The 26,751-nt window shown below is 40.8% G+C and overlaps 1 protein-coding gene across 3 annotated transcripts in view; it reads right to left on the bottom strand.

Moving 5' to 3' along the window:
* The window catches only part of MITF (melanocyte inducing transcription factor), a 47,136-nt gene extending 23,339 nt beyond the window's left edge, over nt 1–23,797 (bottom strand). The window contains exon 1 of one of the 3 annotated variants that reach the window (XM_010174045.2): nt 23,471–23,797. In XM_010174045.2, the coding sequence (XP_010172347.1) occupies nt 23,471–23,668 (198 nt within the window). In that variant the 5' untranslated portion in view covers nt 23,669–23,797. The remainder of the gene's footprint in view (nt 1–23,470) is intronic. The other 2 variants (XM_029086507.1, XM_010174044.1) reach the window with 2 other exon arrangements.
* Nucleotides 23,798–26,751: the final 2,954 nt, after the last annotated feature.

The raw sequence follows: 26,751 nt of genomic DNA, 5'->3' as shown, positions 1-26,751 counted from the left end.
CAGGAATTTTAGGTGTACTTCAGACTACATTCTTCAAAATCCTTGTATTGTATTACACATCAGTGACAGGGCTCCTGAGTAGACCCACACAATTCCTTCAATTTCAAAAACTAAAAATGTTTCCTGTTAAGGTGATCGGGGGCTCTGGAATTTAAACACAAAGCATAGCTGTGTGCTTAAGCACAAAGCATGTGGCTCAAATAGTTCCCCTGTATGAAGCCAATACAAGCAATTGAAACAACACTTCTGATACTTGCTCCTCCTGTCAAGTCTTGCTGGGAATCACTAAGAGTTAATTTACTAATAACTTGCTAATGATGGCAAGAACTTGGAACAGTGCTATGTGGCAACAGAGCAATTCAACCCTGCTCCCAGTGGTATGCATGGACCAAATCCCTTCTGTAGAGGCATACAGGAGAGTTCACACTTGGGCAGGCACAGGGCAGGGAAGCCCATTGGCTTGGTCAATGTGTTGTGCACAGCATAATCCAGAAACTAAATGGCTAATGATTAAAATAACGGGGAACTTCTAACAGAATAGAAAAAACCCCAAATAGTAATTAGCTGCGGCTTTACTTCCAATCAACCTCTAGGAAAGCTTCAAGTTCATAGAATCACAGAATTATTTAGGTTTGGAAAAAAGCTTTAAGATGATGCAAGTCCAACCGTAGCTGGAAGGTGATTAGTGCAGGATCAAGCTTTGACTCACCAGAACTCCTGGATGAAGGTAACTAGGCTAAGGTAGCTGGCCTGTGTTATTTATGTACTTACATGGGTTTGATTTGTTTGAAATGGTTAACTGAAGGAAGCAAGCACAAACCTAGCATATCTTATGTTAAGAGTATTTCTTCAAGGTGGAACACTGCTTATTGGTTTTGCCATCTCATTTACTACTTAAAAATCACAGTGTGTCACTTGTCATATCTCCAGGTACCACTGCTTTCAAACTTCTCTTACCATCTAGTAAGAAATGTGAAAAAAAATTGATCTATTTCAGTGTGATCACAGAATAATTTTGTATGAACAGTCTTAGGTGCCGCATTATAAAAATAAAACAAAAGAAAACCCACCACAAAATACCAAAGTTATAAAATGCAGAAGCACTTAATAGTCGTTTTACTCACTTGTGCTCTTTCCTGTAACTACTGAACAATGTAACATGCAATTTCATCACCAGAACTTTTGCAGATGTCCAGACTACTACTGGTTTACTCACGCTCCCATAACATTCACATGGAGTGAAGAAAAGGCAACCGGGCCAAGTAGAAAAACCACCAGGAACAAAACATGAAATGAATTTAAGGAGAACAAAGGCAGTTCTGAACTAGCCACGAGTGAAACCCCAATGTCGGAGCAGGACCTGTCCACTCTGCAGACAGCGACCATGTCCCACCGCTGGGACCCCGACTGCACAAGTCTCCCGGCCCAGCCGCCTCCTGGCCCCAGGACTTCCTTTGTCATGTCTTGGTCTTCCCCAAGTTTCATCTCCTCCTTCTTTCATGGCAGATATCACACCCCCATCTGTCTCATCCCCTCTGGCAAAGGCAACCACAGCGCCGGGGACTCATCATGGTCCTGCCCAGAGCTGGCACGCCATGCTCGGCCTGTCACGCTCAGGCCCAGCTGCTCAGAGGAAGCCATTTGTGCAGCCAACACAGCTTCCCCTGCTCTCCTCCTCCCATTTGAGCTTACGGGACACAACACTCGTTTCCTAGCAAAAAGCAAATTGCTAAGAACCAGGACATGGAGTTCAGCAATGGAGACCTGTGAATGCAAAGTGGAAGATGCCCTAAATCTTCTGTTGGTTCAACACAAGTGACAAAAGGCCATCACGATGCCAGCAGCTCTGGGCTGCCCCACTTCCCTGGCCCCTACAAGCTGGGAAGGAGCATGTTCCCATTCCCCAAGCCACACAGAAGGAGATTATTCTCACCAACAACATCACTGAATCTTCCTGTGAAAGTAAAGCCAAACCACTTAAAGCTTCATTAAAGCAGAGATAGGCTTGGGCACAGGGACATACCAGAGGTTTACAGAGGACAGCTAACTGAGGGGGAGGAAGACTTTTTCCCCCACCCCGACTTTCTTTTATTTATTTTTTTCTCCCCCCCCCCCCCTTTTTTAAAAAAAAAATTAAAAAGACCATTTGTTTCAAGTAAATTGCCTTAGGACTTACAGTTTATAATTACAAATAAAATACTTTTTGGTCAGTTTTCTTGGTTCAATAGAACTTTTTGTTGCCTAGACAGCTAAATGTCATGGGATTTTTAAGAAAGGTTAAAATTCTGTCTCATTTAACAATTAATGGTACCCAAAGAAAAACGATACAAAACCACATCCACTGAAGTGTTTTCAAAGGGCTACAGGCTTCACTTGGGTCCACTGCAGTAGAAAGTCTGTTCAACACGCTAGTCCAGGGCTTCAAAGCTCCTTTTTAAAGCTGCTTCAACCCATCACTTTCAAGGATAAAAAACCAACAGCAGCAGCAACTCCTTGTTTTCTAAGACTTTGCATAAAATCAGAAGGCTGTATAAATAGGTGTCTATCCTTTCAGGCTAAGGAAAGAGGAAAAAAAGAAAAAGTCTGAGGTGAATGACATATGAGAAAGATAATCAATTAGTGCTTCTTGCATAAGAGTGATTTATTCTCCTGAAGTTTTCTAATCCAGGTTCAAGTTTCTACAAGTCATATTCACCACAGCTTGATCCACTAAGCCTGGAAATCCTAAAGACCATAAAAAAAACCCTTCAATTATTTAATTAAAATATTGACCATGGGTTTCATTGTAATGCCAGGAAGAACCTACCACCCAACTCGGAGCAATCCAAATAACCAGCAAGACAATGGCTTAACTCATTCTCAGAGACATTCTCCCACATGCAGCATTCAAACATTAAGCAATGGCATCACATTTTTCCCCCCAAGGATGTCAGTGGTTTGAAGAAGCTTCACATAATAAGTTTGGTTCTCTTGCTTTCTGAAACCTTTCTAGTCCTCCAAGATGAAGCAGCTACCTCGTTTGAAATGTATTCAAAATTACATTGATTGGGTTGTGATACATCACTCCCCATAGAGCCACTGTGAATTTAGTAATAGATAAATGTATTCAGTAACTTCTCCAACCACCCTTCTCCCCTTCCCTCCATTCTTTTCTAGATCATATTTGCTTCTCTTTCTTTTAGTCCATAACCCAGGAAGAATGGCCAGGAGAACACTGACCAGAATATCCAAGAGCAGGAAAAAAGTGAAGAGTTATTTTATTGACTGGGAAATGACAGGCAGGATGAGCTGATTCCAATGTCTTACCTCAAGACATAGCCAACAACATCGGTTAGCACAGTAAAACTCCCCGGTTACTTAACTCATCAAAAAACCCCTCTGAACTTGAAAACCAAGACAGGTACTAGAAAGTTACTTAAGATCCAGCATCATGATTTTGCAGTCTTAGTGGATCCAACAGTCATCTTCAAGCACAAACAGTTATGAAAAAGAAAAGGCACATTGTACAGAACGAACATCATTTATACAACTAGGGGTTGTTTTGCCCATCACCAAAAATTCCTCTGCGTAACGTGACTTTTTATCCAAGGGAAAGACACGAAGCAGACAAAAAGAACAAAGTTTTTGTGGATTAGTATTTAAAAACTGTGCTTTAGCTACAGAAGCACATGACAACAGTATCTAAGGAAATGAAATAGAGGTTAGCCAAATTTGCTTAAGGCGACAGGAATTGATGTAATTTGCAGGTTAGTGGCATGCTAGCTGCCATTCCACAAGTGTGGATTTCAGACAGGATTCAGCTCTTTGAACTCCTGCATTTTTTTTGTTAGGAAACCAACATTTCAGCTGTTTACTTCCTAACACGCATGCCATAAATTTTTATTTTCTACAGTTACTGAGAAGATACCAAAAAGCACTGGAACACTTTAGGACAGACAAGTAATTGACTCCATAAAATGTCAGACACAAATCTTTTGCTATGATTTCACCTACCCCAGGTGCTTCAGAGCGTTAATATTTTATGACTAACAGGCAACAATATCAGCCACACAACTGCATCTGACAGGCAAATTTGAATTATCATCCTGCCACGGTAAAAAGCTTAATTCAAGCACCTCATATTTACGTCCACTTCTGCCATCCTTCTCTCTCGTAAGGAAGCTGGGCAGCACTTTCATCGGTGCTAGAGGGTTTGAGATTGCTCACAGTAGGACACAAATGACTCCTCCTTACAGGAACTGTCAGAGATATACATAAAGTTGCTTCCAAAAGCTGGCTTGCAAGACCTGGCGTAGGGATACGAACTCAAGAGGGAGCAGTCATAGGACTACAGACATTTCAGCTGCCCAAAGCCAGTACAGATGGTCTGAAGCCATCTCTGCTCCCAACTTCCCCTTGCAAAGCCTTTCATAGCCCAGGCACAATTATCTGCCCTTCCTACAGCCCAGGCAACACCAACACAAGATTTAGCAGACCACTCAAACGCAGTTCACTATTGACTTGAAAGAGTCACTTTAGAAAGGTAAAAGTATTTGTCCAACCTTAACTTCCTCCTAAGGTTGCCAAGCACGCTGGTAGCCAGTGCCAGCTTTGACTTGCAGTCACGTAGTTAGAGCCTGAGCAAGACTATCAGTTACATTGCACAGGGGTTACTAATCCAGCCACCATTCCAGCTCTCAGTAACCCCTGCTAGACCTGCACCACAGTGTTATTTCACTTCCAGGTCTCTGGTTCACTGCAAGTCTGCTGGAAAAACTGGTGTCTTAATGACTTCACTCTACTGCATTTTCCATGGCAAGGAAGAAGTGCAGAATACCAACCCTTCTTCCCAGCAGGTCCTTGACATGTCAGACTACTACTTAAATCATATCAAGCTTCACATGTGCAAAGGATTTAGTGATTCAGGGTATATTTCTAGAGCCCACACTCGAGACAGCATGTACTTTGCTACACAAAAAGAGGAACATGAGTTTTCCCTCAAGTGCTGCAACACTCTGAGAAGGTAGCTTCCACAGGTGAGAAGAGGCATCCTTCTCCACACCTGGTTTTATTCAGGTTGCTCATTTGTCAACTGCTAAGAATGCGAATTGGACTAGGTAAAACTAATGGCATCTTGCATAGAAAATGAACAAAGGAGAAAACAGAAATCAGCTTTATACAAGATGTTGAGTAAAAAGAAACCAAAGCCAAGATTAAAACAGGAGAGACAGCACACGGTGACTTTAAAATAAAAATCTCTATTATTAACTTCCTAGAGACATGGAGTTCCCATACACAGAACAGGACAGGTTGTTTGCTTGTCCAGACTTCAATAAATAACATTCAAGAAGCTTCGAGTTTCCATGCCAAGAGCAGATCTTAATGCAGTAAACCTACTTTGCCCTTGCATGGATTTGTCTGAACATGTGTCATGCAACACTGTTGAAATTTAAGCTAAAATAGGTTATTTTGTGCAAACTGTAAATAAAAAGTATAAGAAAGGGAAAAAAACCCAACCTATTACTTTCATAAATTTTCAAACCCCATACCATCAACACTGGTCTCATTTGTCACTATGAGGTTTGTGAAAGGTTGCTCGATTTTAGAGCAAGCATATGAGACACAGTTTTGAGCCAAGATAACTTCAAATGTTGAGGAATGTAATCTTCGGCATTTTGGGGCTAAGCAAGAAGTGAGTTTGATTTAAAAGTCTTTTAAATCCACAATGCTAGCTTGTGAGAAAGAATTGGTGCTCAGAATATTGCCTGTGGGCTGCTGAAGTATTTATTTACAAAATTTCAACATTCAGCACTGGAATACTAGATAGGGAGAGATGTAAAGATGGTACTAGATCAAAACATATCAAACACCCAAAAGCCACAAACAGGAACAGTTGGTTCCTTCTCTTTTTTAAAGAAAAACTACTTGTAAACTCAAATGCAACCCTTGGATTATTATGTTCAAGGAAAAAAAAAAACTCCCCACTTTGGAGGCACGCATCAGAAGGACATCATGGAATAGTTTGGGTTGGAAGGGACCTTTAAAGGTCATCTAGTCTAACCTCTACATCTTGTCTAAAGACACCCACACTTGTTGCATACTTGTCTAAAAATGACCTAGGTGAAAGACTGCTACACTCATTGTTCACATAATTACATGGGGACTGCAAGGTTGGCAGCGTGCTCTCAAGGTCACTTACAAAGCACATATCAAGAACATGCCACTAATCACAACCCAAATGGGAAACCAAAAAACAAATACACCAAACCCAACCAGTGCCACACAGCGTGTGCTGGAACAGCGTGGTCTGTGCATCTACTGAAAAGCCTTCCTACCAAAACTTTTCAAGTGTCCAAAAATAAGAGTGACAGTAATTTCAAAAGGACCATTTATTTTAACAAACCACTTGGCAACACTGGCTACAGCACAAAGGACACTTGTTCTGGAACATGCCTGTTTTGAGGCTATCTGCTTTACGACAAATATACAGCACCACGAGAAGTTAGCAAGAGAATGAAGATTTTGTTAATTCAAAACAGTTTTACGCTGTTAACATGCCCTGAGCTCCTACATGTCACAGTTAATAAAAAATTAGAAAGACTTAGCTGGGCTCTATACCACTTTGACTATAGCTGATGATGTCTCATGTCAGCCCCAATATGGAAGGCTTGAATAAGCAGAAGAATAAAACAGTCTAGATACATTAATTTTATTCACACTACTAATATGATCATTAGACACAGCCTAAAATAATAATAAATCGCTGACTTAAGTGAAGGAAATGCAAGCTGGCTTACCACTGAACTGCTTGATTTTTATCCTTCTGCTCAACGAGCTGTGATGTTATTTATGGCTGTATTAAAACCTACTGAGTTGTAATAAAACAGTTTCAGTACCTTGGAGTGCTTGATCATCATGTTCTCTAATGTAAGATAATCCAAGTCACCTTCATGCAAACTCAACTGGCTACGATCTGAAGCATTTTGCTAAATACCAGAATTGGGATTTTTCAGGGGGACTTTGGCAAACCACAAAGGTGGGTACACTCCTTGCACAGGGTGGCAAGACACCACTCTGAAGGAGAATTAACCCAGTGGGCTGAATTAATGCCATAGAGCATCACAACTGAAAGCCAACGGTGTCAAGGTTACTTTTGAATGGTGGTGGATCTTCCTAGGGACTAGAGTGCTTATATCCAACACTTCCATTAAGCAACATGACATCTTTTATTTCCTGACATCTCACTCACAAAGAAGGTGCTACAGCAGACATCACAGTCGCCACAAAAAATTAAAGGTAACAACAGTAAGAAATTAAGTATGTTTATTTCACTCTAATTTTAAACCCAGAAACCACAATGAAACTTAAGTGTTTTAGTTATTTCTTAGCTCAAGGAATGCTGTCGTAATACTTCTGCAACACAAAGACATATTTAAGGCAAATAGCCATTAGGTTGCATGACCTCACCTCTACACCCCTTGATCTTACTCCCACAACAGTCAGACAGTAGCTATCGTCTGGCTCCCAGAAAAAAACAGGACTAGCCTTGGCTCATTTATTAAACAAGGATGCCAACATTTCAGCCCTTTTAAGATCTCGGGCCTTACATACATAGAGACATAGCATCACGATCTATTTTATACTAAAAAAACAACATCCAGCCACTCAGTCATTTTTGTAACCTTCTCCACACCTGCCCCTCCATGTCTTCCAGAGATGAGCTGTCGAAAACCCTTCTCCTCATGTTATTTCACAAATGGTAGGCAAATAATTAGTTACACTGTGAGGTGAGCAGCTCTTGTCCCCTGACCAGGCCCAGAGGATGGGGTGCTTGCAGGACCATCACCTGAACTGGTGAAACCTTTGTTAAAAACCAAGTTAGGTATCAGAAGCCCTGTTTATATTGCAGTTGTAACAAAAAACTGCAGTCAGGAACATTACTTCAACAGATATTGCATAAGCATGTTCATTATCATGAACACTTAAAGACTGTGAAAAAGAGGTTATATAAAAAGATGGTCTAAACTTCTGCTGTGATGCTCTTCCAGCTCATGCACATACCCTGGCACAGCCACATTTTCAGCATGTGAGCACATATAAAGACCTCCAGCCTGCAAGGGACTACAAGCTCTTGATTCTCTAATGCATGGAGTCCTACCAAGGTTGCGGTTACGGCTCTTTCTGTAGGACTAGAGTCACATTTTTTTACATGACACCAGACGAATTCCACCTTCCCAAACAGCTTACAGAAAACTCTTTTCAATGATTTCATCTGAACTTCAAAAAAGCACAAGCTAGCAACCCACCAGGAGAGGCACATTCACAAAGCACAAAGAAGAGTGTGTGTTATCATTCTAGTTCTCCAAAGGTTAGTCGCAAATAAGAATTGTCAAGAAATTCAGAAGTAACTGTTTTGTCAGAAGATCAAAACGTCTTTTGAGAAAGAAATTCAGGGCCTCCAGGCTTAGTCTCCAAAGAATCCTATTTTAAACCGCACTTGACCCACACTAATGTAACCCTTCAAATGCTACTGCAAGAACAGAACTATGTTCACAAGGGGAAGTAGGCGTAGTATGTTCCACTGAAGCCATATTTATGTAAAAAATAATGCATCTCCTTTTAACACTGAAAAAATATAAACTTGACAGGTATTTTACAACATACCTCTCCTCACTGACTGATATCATACACAAAGTTTTAGTTACCCAAGAAATAGTATGGGAATGTAACACAATTCAAGGCAACTAGATGTTAAAGTCAGGTGGAGGTAATTAGAGATTAGATGTGGAGTAAGTAGATCCTAACTCAATTTTCCCTACCTTCCCCATCCTTTCAAAAATCTCAAGTATAAACACAGTTTAGCATACCACTACTTTACAGGATAAAATAAATATTGTTAGAGTTCTTAATGCTTCAAAAATGCAACTAAGCTCATACTGAACAGGACCTGTTTTAAATGAAATAAAGTTTGAACAGAGGAAAAGTTAAAGTTTGGTTTCTTTTTAACATCTGCTAGGAGCCAGAGGAGATTCCAGTACCTCCACAAGAGCAAACAGTTGGGTTTTGACAATGGGAGATATAGTTGCAGCGGGTCTCAAAGACACCACAGCTACCTGTGCATCCTCAAGCAGAGCGGTGCAAGACGTGGGACCCTGGAGGGGAAAGGATCAGAACACTATATGCATGTCGAGCTGCTGATGTCAGACTGGCTCTAGTCTGCTCTCACAGACTGTACTCCCAGTAGTGGCTGGAGAACATGAGGTCTTCTTGTTTAATTTCCTCCGACAAGAATGTAATTAGTACTCATTAACAGCACTGGGCAAAAATAAGCTAACATGTAATAAATGGGGGCAACTGGGAATTGACTTCAAAAGCGCGTTGCTGCTCCACACTAAAGGCAGAGCTGGTTTGAGAAGGTGCCAGTGCTGATGTCCAGCTGCTTCTTCTTGCCCTACCACATCAGCATCACTCTTACCCTCAGTTACCAGGTACAGCTGTTTGCATGGCTACACTGACCCATGCAATCAAACACACTAAGCTGACTTTAAAATAAAATAAAATAAAATAAAATAAAATAAAATAAAATAAAATAAAATAAAATAAAATTTAAAAATCACTTTTCCAAAAGCAGGCCTTGTTTTAAATCTCAAACTGCTGCAGAAGTCCCACAGAATTTTTAAGTGTAGCCCCACTAAGGGATGTATGGGTGCAACCATGAGGGTAACAGCTACCAGGGCTGCAAGGGACATTAGCCCCCTTTGCTGCAACAGTCAGTGTATCATGGAACTGTACTCAAAAAAATACTCAAAAAAAGAAAAGAGGGCACAAATAAGGAATTAACTGAGTAACAGCAAAAGCTGCTTCTGCCTTACCCCATCTGGTGGCCTTTTGCTTACATACAGCTGGTAGCAATAGCTATTCAGGCAATGCTACCTGGAATTGCAGCTACTGGAGAAGAAAATGCAAAGCTGGATTAACTGTGTTCCAATAGTTATCAGTCGTTATTCCCTGGATCCCACAGCCATCAGCACATTCCTCACTCCGCATCCCAAGCGGAGAGTCTAGACACTGTGTGCTCAGATCACACTGAGCCATCAAGATCTGACTCAGTCCTCGCAGCCTGCCACTTTTGGCCACAGCAGATAAATAGAATTAACACATTTTCTTGGAGAAGGTGCAAGTTCAAAGAGAAAGGTATTCTTAGGATAAATCCTGGGAAGACACAGAAGCCCTGGCTGGAAGTTTTCCCCTCATTACCTACATTAAACACTGCAGGGAAAGGCAGAAGGCAATTCTGAACTGTTACCCATGTAGGAAGTGGCACTTCACATAGAGCCACCACTTCTTGAACAGGCAGCACTCTAGAGCAGAAGGCATCACTTTTCTTCCCTCAAAAAGCCAATGTACATTAGAAAAGGATAAACTCTTTTGAAAAGCCACAGTAGCATGATTAAATACTATTTTTCCTTTTACACAGCATACAGGACTGAACCCTTGAGGAATATATGAACTTTCATGTGAATGGAGCCCATTAACTGCCGTGCAATGAATGGTGCCTGTGGTCCAGAATTCATTTCCTTTTAGAAAGCCAAGAGGATAGAAAGCTTACAATTGCTACACACAAGTGCTGACTCATTCAAGGTCATTTTACTCCTTCCCTGACAAATTGTTTCTTTGAGACCAGGCTATCATGGTATTTCAGAAGTATATAGTTTTGGTGGGAGATAGGAAGCAGAACTATAAAATAGTAAAATTAATACTACAGTAAAATACTATTAGACTGCTCAAAGGACAACTTTTTAATTAGTAAGTTATGATAATATAGATGATTGCCATATTTTTTTAAACAGAAGTTTCACTTCTCAGAATTTTCTATTTAACAAGACAAGAATTAACTTTAAAGCATTGTTTAACAAGGCAGGAATTAACTTTAAAGTAGTTCTTGAAATGCTAGTTGCTTCACCAGAACAGCCTTACTTCCCACGAGGCTGTAGCAGCACTGAAAGCAGCTCTGCCCCCCAGCAAAAACAAGCTGTCTGGCCAAAACCAGGTTTATCAGTCAGCTGCTATCAGGACAGCGATGCTGGTTAAGGGCAATGGCTCTCTGGATTGCCGATACTCGTAAACTGGAGTAAGTCTTTCCTGAGAATATCCCCACTTGTAGCTAGGGCTCCCCAAACCCAGAAGAAAAAAATTAAAAAATAAAAAAAATCCACCTGCATAAAGAAAAAACACAACTGGAGAGCAGTCACAGCCCTAGGTAGGTAGAAGGAGTCATCTTCAAGACAAGGTTAAGTGTGCTGCCGACAGGTCTTTCACAGGACCTTTATAAAGACTTGCCAGACAGGCTGTTTTCTACACTTCTTTTTTAAAAAAGATCTTTTATTTTAGTTGCCTGTTTATATTTTCCTCTGAAAGAACAGAAAGTTTTAATTCATAGCCAACCATTAAGTCCACAAACTGAATGTTGATGGTGTCAACCAGGAACTTCCTGGTGATTTTTAGGAAGGAAGCCAGAAATACAAGCTTTGATTCACCTCTCTTGACATACAGACTCCCTCTCAAATTCATAAATTATTTTTGATTCCAGGTCAGAATAACTTCTAGTTTGATACAGCTACTGGTATATTTTAATATAGCAGTTTCCTGGCAAGGCCTTTCATTGTAACTCAGAAAGAAGAAGAAACATCAGTGTTAGACAAGTAGGGAAAAATACTCTGAAGCTCACTCTTAGGATTTTCTGGAGCTTGCAGCAATGAACCCTCAGGCTCAGACCTTTTAAAGGTGCTTAGGTGCCTGACTGCTGCTGAGACTCCAAGCTCAGCTCCAGCAACGGCTCCCAACACTGCTGTACCTCCAGCATCCATAGCACTCATGGCCTGTGACGCGTTTTGGCAAGGAGATCTGACGCTCGCCGCATTCTAAAGGAGAAGACAGATGGATAGATATAAGGAGTACATCGCCCCAAGACAGAAGAAGAGCTTTTTGAAACATTGGTTTCTTTAAACACACAAGACATGATGTCAATGTGTTCATTTGGAGATAGGACACAGATTCCAGCCAAGCTGGAAACAAAAATGCTGTTGTCAGAAGACACGACTTCAAGTAGGTGGGTTGCCTGAAAGCAGCTCATGGCTTCTGGGTTGTGTAAACCACGTTAATTTAGAAATACAGTAATATTCACTATTTTTTTTTTCCAGAAAGTCATCACACATTTCTTCAAATTATTTTTCTTTCACTAGCTCACATTGTCTGCAAAAATCAGGATTTGTAGCACAAAGCAGGAAGGGAGATATAATTTAACACAATACAGTTGTGTCTTATATAGGTTTGAGGATAGAGAACGTTAAACAGAAAACATGCTCCAGTTTTATCACTTAAACTTTTTTAGCACTCTCATCTTACATGCTGAATAGGTTTATTACTTCTACTGGACACCAGCAGCAGGTTTATTTAAGAGAGGCAACCTGCCTTTCAGAGACTTTCTAGCAGTAATTGGGTTTTGCATGTAATAACTATTACCTACAGCATTTAACTGGTTAATGGCTTAAAGGTACCTCTGGGGCATTAGTTGGTGAAAATAAAATACAATAACCGAAGCAAACAACAGGATTAGAATAATGTATCAGAAGTTTTTAGCATCTGAGTATTAGTTTTCATGGGTGAAAGGAACAGTCTAGACTCTAGAAAGCCAACTTCACCAGCAGCTGAGAGTGTTCCTCAGAAATACAGACACTCTTGGAAACCATCGTGCCATCTGCTGAGAGATTATGGAAATGCAACGCAATGAATGACACCTGAATGATTTTCAGTGCTTCCGAGCACTTTGTGTACTTGTTTGGTTACTGTAATACTGATGTTGAAATGCATGCTGCTCATTATCAAGTTGGGGAAAAAAAAATAAAATTAAAAAATCTTCTTGAATTGTGTAAATTACCTGAGAATTTTCAAAGAACTAGCTGGAACTTCAACTATTGATATTCAGCAAAGTCAAGGTCACTAAGCCTCAGAGGTCCATAACAAAAGATTGTTTCAGTATGTTAAAAATATAATATTATGTGAGAACCCCAAACTATTAATCTGGCGTGGACATCTTAACTTTACAATAACACTGATATTATGAAGAGTTGTGTTTGTTATTGGGGTTTATTTTTGTTTGGTTGGGTGGTTTTTGTTTGGGTTTTGTTTTGTTTTTTAGAAGATACTCAATTTTCTTCTCCACATCATTACAAGCTGGAAAAAGACATATCGAGTTCTAAGTCAGTTTTAACTATAAAAGTTTATTAACAAGTCTCGAAATAATAAGCAAGTTGGTAACTGGCATTCAGTGGAAAGATCTTCTAGTGATAACCTGCTGGGTTGAGCTGTTACCCCAATACCCCAAGTGCTCTCTCTTCAAGTGTTTGGGGGCAACAAGTTATTTTTGTAGTTGGTGACAAAAGAATTGCTGAGAACTAAAGACTGGCAGAGTAATATTCCCACAAAGGCCATAAGATTTTTGGGTTTTGTTTTCGTTTTTTAATTTACCAATCTGCCAAGCATATAAAAGCAGACACATGCTTTTGCTGGGTCATAGCAGCAAGTAACAAATAGAAGCTCCCCCAGTATGAGCACTTATCCCAGGGGATGCAAAGGGGATGTATGGAAGATGAGTGAGGAGGATGGTTCTTCTTATTTGCACTGAAACACTGTCTCTGATTCTGCCCCAAACAATACTGACGAGTTAGAAGAGGTTCAGAAAAAGTCTTCTAAAGGGTTCAAGATCTGGCAAGCCTACCATAAGCGGAAGGCTAGCACAGCCCACAGGAAAAGCGGGCTTTTCCTCTAGCCCACAACAGTTTCAGAAGTGTTGCAATTCAAGTCTGACATTAATTATTAAAGGAAGATTTACAGTAATAGTAACTTAATTCTTTCAGTCAGACAAACAAACCTAACCAGATCTGCTGGCCAGCAACTCTTGATGTAACAAATTCAAACTGGATGCTGCTGTACAGAGAGTTTCTCCCAGAAGAGTGCAAATGCAGCAGTGTATTGATCCAGTTCTAGCCTGATCCTCTCATTTAATTTCTGAGTAATGCTATTCCTATCTAGAAAGAAAAAGAAAGCATGCTGCATGAATATTTTCCTAAGTAAACAGAAACCAGATGAGTTCTGTCCTCAATTCAGGGACAAACTTCTCCTACAAGCACTGAAGAGATGCGTTACTAAAATGGATCATTTTGCTCAAAGAACAAGACAAGTAGCTGGCACTCATTTCTGAGAGATAAAGGGTTAAAGCAGTTCCCCATTTCCTCAACTGGACGACTACTACCATTGTAAAGTCCGTATTCAGCTGAATTCCATCAGGCCATGCTTTCTTAACACAGTCTGACATGTACCTCTTCAAGATCTTGGATTTATTTTCCTCCTCTCTGCCTCTCAGTCGTAGACACTAGAAATAAATACACCCAAAAAGCCAAATTGTAATCCAAACAAAGTAATATTTAATTATCAAGTTGGGGAGACTGATGATGGGAATGAATAATTTATTTTAAAAAACAAAACAAAACACACTTGCCAGGTCCTTTACAGACAACACAATACTGTTTTTTGTTTCAAGTTCATAACTTGGCTCTTAAAGTAGTTGATAATGAACCAGCAGGCATTATTTTAAATCAACCAGTTTTATTAAATGAGCCAGAAAGGAAAGAGGCAGGGCTAATTACCAACATTCCTTGATGAATTACCTAGCGGTGTGTGGTAAATCTCCAGGCGTCTTTGTCTTTATCCCCAAATTTATCCCTTACTTATTTCTCAAGAGGTTAAAGGACATGGGGCTAATTAAGGAACCAATCCAATGACAGACAGAATCATTCAAGGTAAGGTTGGTTTTTACTCTTTCAAGCTTTTTGCATCTCTGCCTGGTACTTCTTAATCTAATCTTAAAAAAAAAAAAATTACTGCTGGGGAGGGGAGGAAAAGTGCTAATCTTGTCACAGTCAGGCAGGTTGAAACTGCCATGCAGTGCTGGGCAAAATGCTACATATTTGTAATTTAGCCAATAAGAAATTCCTTAAGCCTCACTTGAATGGCAGGAATGTCTCCAGCTTGTCAATTTGAATTCATTCACTACGCAGGTTCAGCATCTCAGAGAATAATGCTGCCAAACTAGCTGAAGAACTGAAATATTTGCGAGTATACGTAATACCAAAAGATTACTTTAAGCAGATCTAAATTTTCACAGTTAAAATTTAACATCTATCAAAGGTGTCAGCAGAGGCCTCCCTAGACCCCCACCCAAGTCCCCCGCTCTCCAGCACCGCGTGTGGCTCCAGGTACTATTAATGCCGAATTAAACCATGGACTCGACAAATATCACTGCAATGACCAGCACTCAAGCTCCTCAAACGTCCTTGGCTCAACCAAGAAAGTGGAATGAGGCGTTTTTTAAATTAATGTTGACTGAAAAAGAACTTCATACAAGGTGTTAAAACCTGTGAGCTGGTAGGCTGCAGAGCCTGATCAATGCTTTTAATACGCACAACTACAGGCATCTACATATCTTTAGGAAGATTAACTCATCTTCTGCAGGTTCAAAACAGCCACTGACACGTGGCAAACCACCATGTTCCCAAGGTCTCGTAACTCAGCCATCAGATGGTATGTCTAGACCATTAATAAAACAAAACCAAACCAAAGTGCTTTGAAGCCGTAATAGAACAAACTTAGCAAGTTCTCCTTAACTTCGTGGATGTTATCATGTCAGTGGGAGGACAGCAAATGCTCAAGACCACCAACTAGGGTATAAACCACCAAGAACCTTCTAAAAGGTGATCAGAGCTTAGACCTCCAGATGCCTATATCATTTTGTGTGAATATATCCTTATTTCCTCCATGTCAAAAATGTTATTTCAAACTACCAAGTAACTACTGTGAACTTGCGAGGCAACAGCTCTGTGATAAGAAGCAGTGTCTCAGCTACCTTCCCACTCTGCTCAGTTACCTGGGCACTCTGCTCACAGCATCATTTGTCCAGGAAATACCCTAGTCCCCCAGCAGCACAATTCAGCAGCAGCACAGCTCATCTCACAACTTTTGGGAGCTGTATTTTGTGCCACAGTGACCAGAGCTGAAGAGCCAAGATGGAAAGATCAGACATCTTCATCAGCACCAGCGTTCCTCTCAAGAGCTAAGCAACACACGTACTTGCATCAATAGGAAAAGGACATTTGGGACAAAGGGTGAAAGCAATGTTTTGCACCAGCAGCCAAGCAGTCAGATGCTTGGACACAGAGGTATGTTGCCCCCTTGAATTCCATGCATTTTTAATGTCTAATAACCTAGGTGTTAAGCAAGAGTTTACATTTTACCTCTATTACTAACCACAGACATCAAGCACCAGTGCTTGTTTTGGAATAGCTTTCAACCCACTAAGCAAGCAAAAGATTTAAGGCCTGAGAGATACTTTTACTTACATGAAGACTTAGGAGACAAGGCAGACTTTAGTGCTTCTGTAGTTAAATGCAAGTTTTTCTTTATGAAGAATTTGCTGTAGGCTTAAGTTACATATACCAGAGTCATTGAGTGTAAGTAACCTTAGTTTATATATTCTACTTGTAGTTTACCAGGGCTGGGTCTGGCAAATCGCTTGTTTAAGTTCTCAGTTGCAAATACACGCCACGCTTACTTAACATACCAGCACACACTACGATCTACCATTGTCAGGTTAGATTAAATTAACTTTTAATCAGATAAGTGTGTCCTCAAACACACATTTGCTGTAGCAGATGCTACCACACGTTTATCTTGACCTCCCATTGTTCCTGTTCTTCAGAACCATGAGATAAGTCCCCTATACAATGAAGTTTTATGGTAATTATTACACCAAGAACACTATTGCTATCTGCACAGCTTTCCCTGCCAGGCAGGACTGCCTCAGCACCACAGGTCACTCTCTGGAACAAGCACATTGGAAAAGGACTAAGAGGAGGTTTTTTTTTTTTCTTTTTAATATATGTCCACAGTCATTAACATCACTCAGAAGGCATGCTTGGCATTTCAAAAATGAAGAAATACAGGGTAGCTGATGCAAAGAGCTTATCGTGGTGGCGCATTTAAAATCTGAATGAACAATGACATGAGGGTGAAGGCAAGAGGCCAGCCTGGTCGCCTGCACCGTCCCAAGCAGCACAAGCTGCACTCCTGTAGACATGGAAAAGGCTGCTCTAAGAGGAAAAGATGAACATGAACTACAGCAATAGCCAGGATGGCATCAAGGAAGAGATGAACAGAACTGCTCTGATATCAGTAGTGATCAGGCCACCATATGAGATGTGGAAAAAGCTCTTGCAATAATAAGGTTAGAAGAGAGGAAATCCAGTAAGCAGTACCTGGTTCTAGGCTTTGAAAAGAAGAGGTTTCAGCTTGTTTAGGACGCCAGGTGAAAGAAGAGAGGCCACAGTGACAATACAGTGAAGAGCTGTATTTCTAGCACCAAAAGAACAGTTAACACCTACCATGAAGACCTAGGCAGTGCAGCAAGAGGAACCCTAAGTGGGGTCCCTAGTGGCAGATAAATTTTAAACTACCCAGCACATTCTAAGCACTATTGTATGCAAATACACGATCAGCGATCTGTTAATAACAAATATTAAAAATGTGGTTTTAGTCTATATTTCCATATGTATGTTTGTACATAGGCACTGCGCTTTGGGGCGAGCTGACATATTAGCAAGCACTATATGGGAGCACAGAGAGGAGGGATCTCAAGCTACACATCACCAAAGCAGGACCCACCTTGTCCAGATGCCCTAGAGCAAGGGAACTGTTTGCTCACTCTCTGGAAACAAGGATAAAATGGATGTGAGCATCCTGAAAGGGACCTGTTATATCATCTCCTAGTCAGGAGGTGTGTTTTTATCTTATTACCTGTAAAGCATTTATGCAGCATGCAAAAGACATCTGCACCACTGCAGGAACACACCAGCTCAGGCAGGAAAGACCCACTGCAGGTTCCCACCCCAGCCCTCGAGGCTGTGCTTTGCAGCAGCATCACACGGAGCTGCCTCAGGCAAACCTCCCATCTCAGCATCTGTGCCAAATGGAAGTTACATTCTTAAATCCCCAATGGCAGACACAGAGGGAGGAGGAGACATGAGAAGTCCAGCAGATTTCTTGTTGTGCTATTCATTTGATGGGACAACATTCAGGAGAAAGGGGAGGTAAACCAACTGCATCCCCTGGAGCATTAGCAGACTGGGACATGGACCACACCATTTCACCCCAGCACATCCAGTTTAGGCTTCCATCAGCCCTTGTGCCATGACCTGGTGCATCACATCAGAAACACGTCCATAGTACTTTGGGAAATGTGTTATGCTTGATCTGAACAGTAAACTTTATCCAGAAATGGGGCAAAACAATACAAACCATACAGCACAGCTGCAATTCAATTTTTGTAATGTCTCTCAACGAGCAAGCAGGTGAGTCCCCACTCCTCCCCCAGCCCACTTCTCTAAATTTCTGCAATAAGTTTACTTTCTGGACCAGTGCAAATTCTGTAAATAAGACTACTGGGATACAAGTGCACTTATTTAAAAAATAAATAAATAAATAAATAATAATAATAATAGAAGAGAGCAATCCTCAAAGGCAAGCCTTAATCAACATCTCAGGTCTGACTACTTCTATCAGCAAAACTTCTCAAAGACTAATCCAAAAAATAAGTAGAGGATCTTGGAAGCCTTGCTTAGGATGGTAAGGCATGATGGCTGGTAATTTCAGCTTTTAGACTGATTCCTTGGGGTTTTTTTCCTCCTGGACATTTTAGATGATGGAATCTCTCGTCCTTCTGTGCCTCTTTAAAACATGTAAAGGGTGGTGACTTTATATACCCATACTGCTACAGCGTAGCTTTGGTGAAGATGCCAGAAGAACATCACATAAAACTCTGGTCATGTAAGTCAGCATTTCTGCTCGCTGAACAAAAAAATTCTAAAATCAGCTGTCTGGACTGATGTAGAAGATTGAAAACCATCCTATAGATGAAGTTAGGGTATCTATCGCTGCCTGTCAGAAAGGCAGGGAGTAGCTTGGCAGGCAGGAGATCACTCATTTCACAAGAATCCTGCAATTTGCCTGGTAGGAAAGGAGGCTGGGAACAGGTGAGGTGGGGCATGAAAGACAGGAAAAGCAGAAACCAGCGACTCTATCACATCAACAGGAGATGTTCCCTAAATAACTGTCAACAGAGAGCTGCTAGGACTACAGGAGCGAAGCTGATTCTGTGATATCAGGCAGGAAGACAGTAACAGATGAAGTCCAAGACAGTTAAGGGGAAGCTGATTAACAGACCAGCTTCAAGACAAACCAAGAGCATATTCTCTTGATTTCTAATAGCCAAGGATTTCACCACCTTTAACAATTTCAAATCTGCAAAGATTGGGATTAATAGCAGTAATATTTTGCAAATGGATGACTGAGGAGCAAAAGGACTAACCTATCATAAGGTCTCAGTGACTACAGGCAGGGACCTGATGCACAACCTCCTCAAATCCTGGGCTAACCTTGCTTACAGAAATGCAGCAACCAGGTCCCAGAGATCCATCAGCTCTGGAATACTAAAGTTGAGATCTGCAGAGGTGCTTCTGCTCCAACAGATATGGAGTCCTACAAGAGACAAGAGTCCTACAAGACAAGAGAGTAACTGAAATCAAAAACAAAAACAGCTTCTGAATGCCAATCAAGTATTCAGAACCAAAATACACCCGTGTGGAAGAAGCTACTCCATAAAACAACCTGCTGAAAACATCTTAAGACAAACTCTTTGCAAAGAAGTTAACTCTTTTAAATAAAAATATAAACTTACTTCATACCTCAGGAACAGATCCTGATCCAACAGTGATATGGCTTGGAACTACTCCAATGATCAACATTTTAAGTTGAATGTTCCTATTTCCAAGGCAGAACAAGAAGCTGAACTGCAGCAGAAGCAAAGTAACTCTTGTGACATCTCTCTGTAGCGTTTGTCCTCAACTACCAACAGGAGAGAGATGAGAAGGTGCTTAAAGATAAACCAGCCTGTACACCTGTGAAGCTCCCATCAGCTCTGCAGGATAACTGACAGCCATAACAAATCTTCCTTTTGCTATTAGATACTAAGAGATACTGTTTTAAGTGCATTAGATCCACTCCTAGTCCACCTCTTAATTAGACTGCACAAAGCAACACAAAATTTAAATTCCACCAGGTCATTTCCTACCTTGCCAAGCGACATTACGTGGCAGAGAAGTGATGCAATAAGAAGTCATTACTCAAGAAAATGAAATCCCATTTATTCATATGGCCTTGCACATACCACATTACGTCATTTGGAGATTCCTATGCAATGTGACATAGATTCGTAAGTATTCCTCTTTCTTTCTGTATTGTTTCTAAATGAACATCTTCAATTTCTTGAAAACAAATATAAAATCCAAGCTCACTAACACCTTTGGCTTCTTTTTAAACTTGTCATTCCAAACTACCATCCTCAGACATACAAGTATTATTCTCCTTCTCTCAATGGGAGATATGGGAGAAAGGGCAAGTCACACAACGTAACTAAAAACACAAAATGCTGACAAATTGAACAGGCTGGAGTGAGGTTTTTTGATGCTAAGTTCCCAAACAAACAAAAACCAAAAGCAGCTACTACATTTGGTCTTATCTCTACGTGAAGTAATATTCCAAAAGATCTCTTTTAGAAGGTTGCCTTGCAGATTAACATTTCTGAAAGTGTAAAAATCCCTTTTGTCTATCTCATTCTTTAAGGTCACTAAATACAGACCATCTGGATAATAAAGTTACCAACTTAGTTCCCTATTTATCTAATTAAAATTTCTGTACAGCTCATATGGAAAATTTGTCTACAGCTAAAAAACAACTGAAGTGTAAAAAGCAGCTGCAGGGAAATGATGTCACTCGTACAGCGTTAGTGCAGGCAGAGCTGGCTGTCAGCATATCGGCATCAGGAAGATCCTGATTTATTGTTAATCTCATCTTTTGTGCCAAATAACCTATTTTAAAAAGAAAAAAAAAAAAACCAAAACACTCTAACAAAATTATATGAACCTCTCAGCCAAATCCTACTCTCCCTGAAATATCAGTGGTAAATTTTCAGCAAGACCATGACTTCCAACCTGGTATTTTGTCCTAACTTTTTCTTTTGTTTGGTGGTTTTGTTTTGTTTTCCAAAACTGGTTCTGTTTATCCGTAAGGATAAAAGAATGACTCTTTAGCTGCTTTCCCCCCACCAAAAACATAAGCAGCAAAACTATGCAAAGCAGTCTCTCTTCGCTCACAGGCAGAGACCAAGAATGTTTGTTTTTACTAATTCTGATTGTTTACTTATGTAAACGCAGGTGATGAGAAGACAGGAATCATTTTGCTCATGTTTCCACAACCATCACCTTCAATGCACAATTCTCTGTCACTAAAAGGCACTTGTTGCCAGTTATTACTTTTAATTTACAAGCTAACTAAGGATACATTCTCTTAATTTTTTTTGCCCTACAGGGTCATACACATTGCCATTTGGGTTAAAGATGAGCACAGAGGAGGTGTCCTCCCTCTTTCCAGGGGACCATTCTCCATCAGGAAGAAAAAGGGGACAGATGCTTCTTTTGCAGTCTTGAAGGATGAGGATTCAGGTTCAAGTCCTTTGTGTGAAGTCCCCTAGCAATGCTCCAGCAGGTTACACCACACAAATCCTAGGACAAGCCAGCTCCTAATAACTCCATTTGTAATAACTGAGCATCACCTTTCAGCTGCAGCATCTTCTGTAGTTTGTCTCTCAGAAATAAAGAGCTGCCTTCCCTCCTCTCTCATATAGAGAGACAATTGTAAAATGAACAATATAGGCAACTGCTAATACTTCTTCAAGACATTACACTCCTTCCTTCATGGTAAAACAGCATCAGAAAATAAACATTTTCCTACAGGTTTTCAGAGAGGTTTAAATAAAACGTATTAGGATGAAGGGATGTAAAAATCTAATGTGCTTGTTTAACTAAGCGCATTACAAACAAAAAACCCCCCTATATTTCATGGCACCTACACATCTGCTGGATCTGAATTATAACTAGGATGTCATAACCTAGAAACAAGTTTAACAAATTGTTCTACATAAGCATAGTGCACAGATGTTAGACAAAATAGCTCTTCCCAGTCAATTCTGGACTCCTTACTATAGGCACATGCATACACACTCAAAGTATAGCGTGTTTAATTTTTAATTTAGGCACATGCATACACACTCAAAGTATAGCGTATTTAATTTTTAATTTAAATATATATGTGTGTGTGTGTATATACATATGTATATATATATACAAACACATATGAAAAATTCACAACTCAATTGTTGCCTTTTAGCTCCTAGATCGCAGACCATACTTGAGTATGGTGTCTGGTGTCCCAATTAAGTATTAGTTTTGGCACTGTCAACACAATACCAAAATGCAGATTCAATACATAAAAGCACCCTACAATACCTCCATAAACCCATCACACAGGTGGCCTCAAAATCCTGATCCTACAAGTCTGTTTTAAAACTAAATCTTTGAATATGTGTCATTGATACAAAACAGTGATGAATAAACTACAAGCGTATTGTAACCAAGCTCACTTAACTTATCTGGTAAGAACACGCTTTACTGGCTGACAGTGGTTACTGAACATCAGATGGTAACAAGAAGATTTAGCAGTAACAGAGAGGAAACTATTCAAAAATAACCAAAATTTTATTTTCATTGAAAAAAATCAGCAAGTTTCTCCAAAACATTTTGTATTCTTTTTCTCACGCATTTCACACCGCTTTACTCGACTTACCCAGTGCATGAAATTATTTCTTTTCTTATAGCTGTTCAGGTTTTTCCCCCAAGTAATTAGCAAGCTACCTCCCCTTTGACAGAGGGTACTAACAAGCTCCTACAGTTTCCAGTAGGACAAGGAATCCAAAGCTACTAATAGCAAACAAGTCATTTAAGCAAAAAAGGATTATGAAGGCTTGTTGCAAAAGGCTGGAAACTCACCCGTATTTCAGATTAAGGCTTTCTGTGGAGCTCTTTTGTAATTAGTTTTGACTCTATTTTACAAAAATATGTCATTGTTTTCTTTTAAAAAACAAAATACTGATTTGAATATCTAGTAATAATTTCTTCTTTTTGAAAATAACTAAGTACTAGAAAAATGGGTGTTTTCCAAAGAGAAAATGATGGAAACATTAGTTTTGTAACAAAACCTCCCTGCCGAGATCTCAAAGTTTAAAGAAAACAAGTGTCACACAAACTTTTTTAAAAAGTTTTTCCATTCTTCGCTACCAGGACACCAAATAAAAGCTGCGAATCAAGCCAAAGCGCAGCTTATTTGCAAAATTTCTTTGCCAAAAATCCCTATAACCATGTCCCAATTAAATAAAGTACATGTAGATGAGCGAGAGCTCTGAAATAGAAGAGCAGAGAGACTGGCGTACCTTGAGGACCTCCATGGGTACCTGGGTGGCAGGGGGCAGGCTGGTGGGGACGCTGACGTTGATGGCAGGTGTCTGGCTGACGGGTACTCGCTGCTGCATGAACTGGGCTGCTTGCTGCTTCTGCTGCTGCTCCCGACGCTCCTGCTCCTGCATCTGCTCACGCATGAGCTGCTGTCGTAGCAGGATTCGTGAGGTCATGCTGGAGGAGCTTAAGGGAGGCTTGGAAGCGCCAGGATGCTCGGAATTGCTGTGGGAAGACCAGAGAGAGACAGTTCAGTTTCCACAAGCAGGATCGTGGCTCCAGCGGTAGGAGCTTGAAGAACTACACCAGAACGTGGGGTGGGATGGGTGAGGATACGCCGGCACCACGCGAAGGGGAATTTGGAGCCGACCTACTTCAGGTACTTAGCGGCCACATTAGGCTGCCTTAACTTGACTGCAGCCAACCATTTCCAACATCCAGCTGTAAAGAGCTACTTGCTGTTTCAATTTTTACAGCAAACATCCACAAGAAAAACAAGTGCTTTGATAGGTAGCAGCAGGCATTCCTACTTATTTTTTGAAAAGAAATAAAGGGCTGTATTAAGGCTAATGATCGTTATAGATAATATTCCAGGATGAATGATCTATCTCAAAAATAAATAGATAAGTCTCCCATGAAGGCACAACATAATAAAGTTCAGTTATTTTCTGTAAAATACTACCTCAGGGTTGGATTTGTTTGCGGAGACACTCTTCATGGCTAGAAACCAGACCCCTCCTCTGCCCAGAAAAACAAAACAAAACAAAAACCACCACACAAACCCCAACAAAAAAACAACCAAACAAAAAAACAGCTCCCACTTCAGGCCGACCATCATCTTGTTAGCACAGTGAGATACAACAACAGGCAGAATAAACAACAATAATGGCTTCATTTCAGTCACACTTTATAATGTGTACCACACTGCACTGCTTCACCACCCAAGAGCTATTACTAAGCCATTGGCAAGCAGAGCTTCCTACCAGACAGCATGGGATAAAACATGGGACTGTGCCATGGACTGCAGGACACCTTCTGAAGCAACCCATCATTTTGTTGGCCCTCAGAAGTAAAATCCATTTCTAAGATATTTCTGTAGCACAAGGCAGAACAATTAGGGCATTTAAATACCAAGCTGCGCATCCTTCGAGGGAAGGATGTTGGAAGTGGGTAAGAAAACACGACTCCACATAAGGAAAAGCTACGGCACAAATAATTCAGGATATTTGGGTTCTGATTCTGACTGCTGCAGCTGATTCTGTCAGCCCATGGAAGGAAAGGGTTCATCAGGCTACAGTGATACAGGGCCATGGCTGGGGAAGCCAGCAACCCTCCTGCTCCAGGAGGAAACTGCTCTTGAAAACCCCACCTCCAGCTCCAGTGTTTAGGTGCCACCTGCAAGATGCTGAGGGGACAACTGGCAAAGGTGTCCAGGAGCCAACAGCCCTTCCAGGTCTCGTCTGGAGGCTGTGGGCATGGAGAGCTACTTGTGTTGGGCAACCCAAGTCAGAACTGCTGGAAGTTTTCTGGCTTTGTTTAGGACTGATGTTGAAAACAGTTCAGAGCAGAAACAGAAACGGAGAACCCACGTTTACTCTCCCAAGAGGTCAAACTCTGCTTTGCCAGAGCACACATTTTGAGGGCAAGGAGGGAGGGAGGGGACGGGACCATCTTGCTCTTTAAGACCTGTCAGGTTGAAACATTCACAGAGACACTGATCCTTTTGATAAAACAAGAGAAAACCTTTGTGGTGAAACTAATGCAGCTGTGGAATAATCGCACTAATTAGCTGCTCAAGACAAGTCATTGACTGTGATACTTGTAAAAAACACCACCCTTTCAATTAAGGGAGAAGCATTCTCACATCTAAACCCAGCAGCCTGTTTCCTGGCTGCACATCTGAACCCCCTTGGTTTCCAAACCAAGGACATGTTTTATTTCCATGATAGAATAGTTACATAGTGGATTCCAAGTTTTTTTGATCAGGAAAAAAAATAAATGTTTGAGCATGCACCCCCAATATAGTTATTTATTTATTTATGAATTATACACTTGTACTACTGAAGCGCTAATATTTTCTTCCTGCTCACCCCACTCTGGAGACCACTGTAATAAACAAGCAATAAAAGGCACTCAAAAGCTGCTTTTAAGGAAGGATTCATTCTCCTCATGCAGAGGAAAAGCTTATTTTGTATCCTGTAAAAGCAGGATTCTCATTCATGTGCTATTGGCTTTTTTTATACACACCTAATGCTGCAAAATGCGTAACCCAGCAGTTCCTCCCACCTTCTTTCATTTCAAACTGTTTCTCCACCTACCAAAGTCAAGTGTGCTGGAAATCATCTCAGAAGAACCTTCCCATATACTAAAATTTTAGGGAACGTGAGGGAGAAGGCAGCAGAAATTATTTCCAAGGCATTTCAAACACCCTGTGCACAGAACCTCATCTTGCTCATGCGATTACTGCACCTGCTCACACCAACAACCCAACAACTGCCCTTACAGCTTCCTGCAGATGAGTGGGGAGTCTACTGCTGATAGAAAAGTGTCAACAAATGCTTCAAATTTTGTGTCTTTAAAAGAAACAATAGTCCCAGAAAATGCTGTTCTGTCAATTTCTTCCCCAAAGGATAGAGATGCTTCCAGGTTTTTATTTCTTTTGCAATTCTGCTCAATATTTTTAATTATTCACTGGGAAAAAATTAGATGTAATTAGGTAGTTACTGCAAGGTTGGGCAATGTAGGTTTAAACAAGTATCAAAAGAAGAGCAGAAAATGGCAAGGGGAAGAAAAGTCTGATCTTACTCACAACCAGAACACCAGATTTTGGAAGGGGAAGAGAAAGCTGGATAGGAGATTATTGAATGTCCTGTTCACCTGATTTCAAAGGAGAACCCAAAACCCAGTGTAGCTACAGCAGAGGCAGGAGCTCAGCACACTCATCGTTCCCTTATTTGTGCACGTTGTAGTTTTACTCAATGTGGAGGCACAAGAGCCCTGAGCGCAGGCAGCGCTGGTGGCAACGTGCTGCCAGACCTCAGCTCCTGCCACCAGCACGTTCCAGTTCAAATAACGCCGTTATCTGGGATAAACACCACTGCACAACACCTGCCTGACCAGACCCTCCGGTCACAAGGACAGGCAAAGAAACTCCACAAACACAAGACAGCTCCTGCCATGCAGATCTCCCTGTTATTTATTCGCAGGGGATTCAAAGCTCTTCCCGTGGGCAGGGAGGTCTCACCACACCACCACCACC

This window comes from Antrostomus carolinensis, unplaced genomic scaffold (genome assembly GCF_000700745.2).
Source record: "Antrostomus carolinensis isolate BGI_N321 unplaced genomic scaffold, ASM70074v2 scaffold20178, whole genome shotgun sequence".
Taxonomy (NCBI): domain Eukaryota; kingdom Metazoa; phylum Chordata; class Aves; order Caprimulgiformes; family Caprimulgidae; genus Antrostomus; species Antrostomus carolinensis.
The sequence above is the reverse complement of the archived record's forward strand: the minus strand, read 5'-3'. Positions and strand labels throughout refer to the sequence as shown.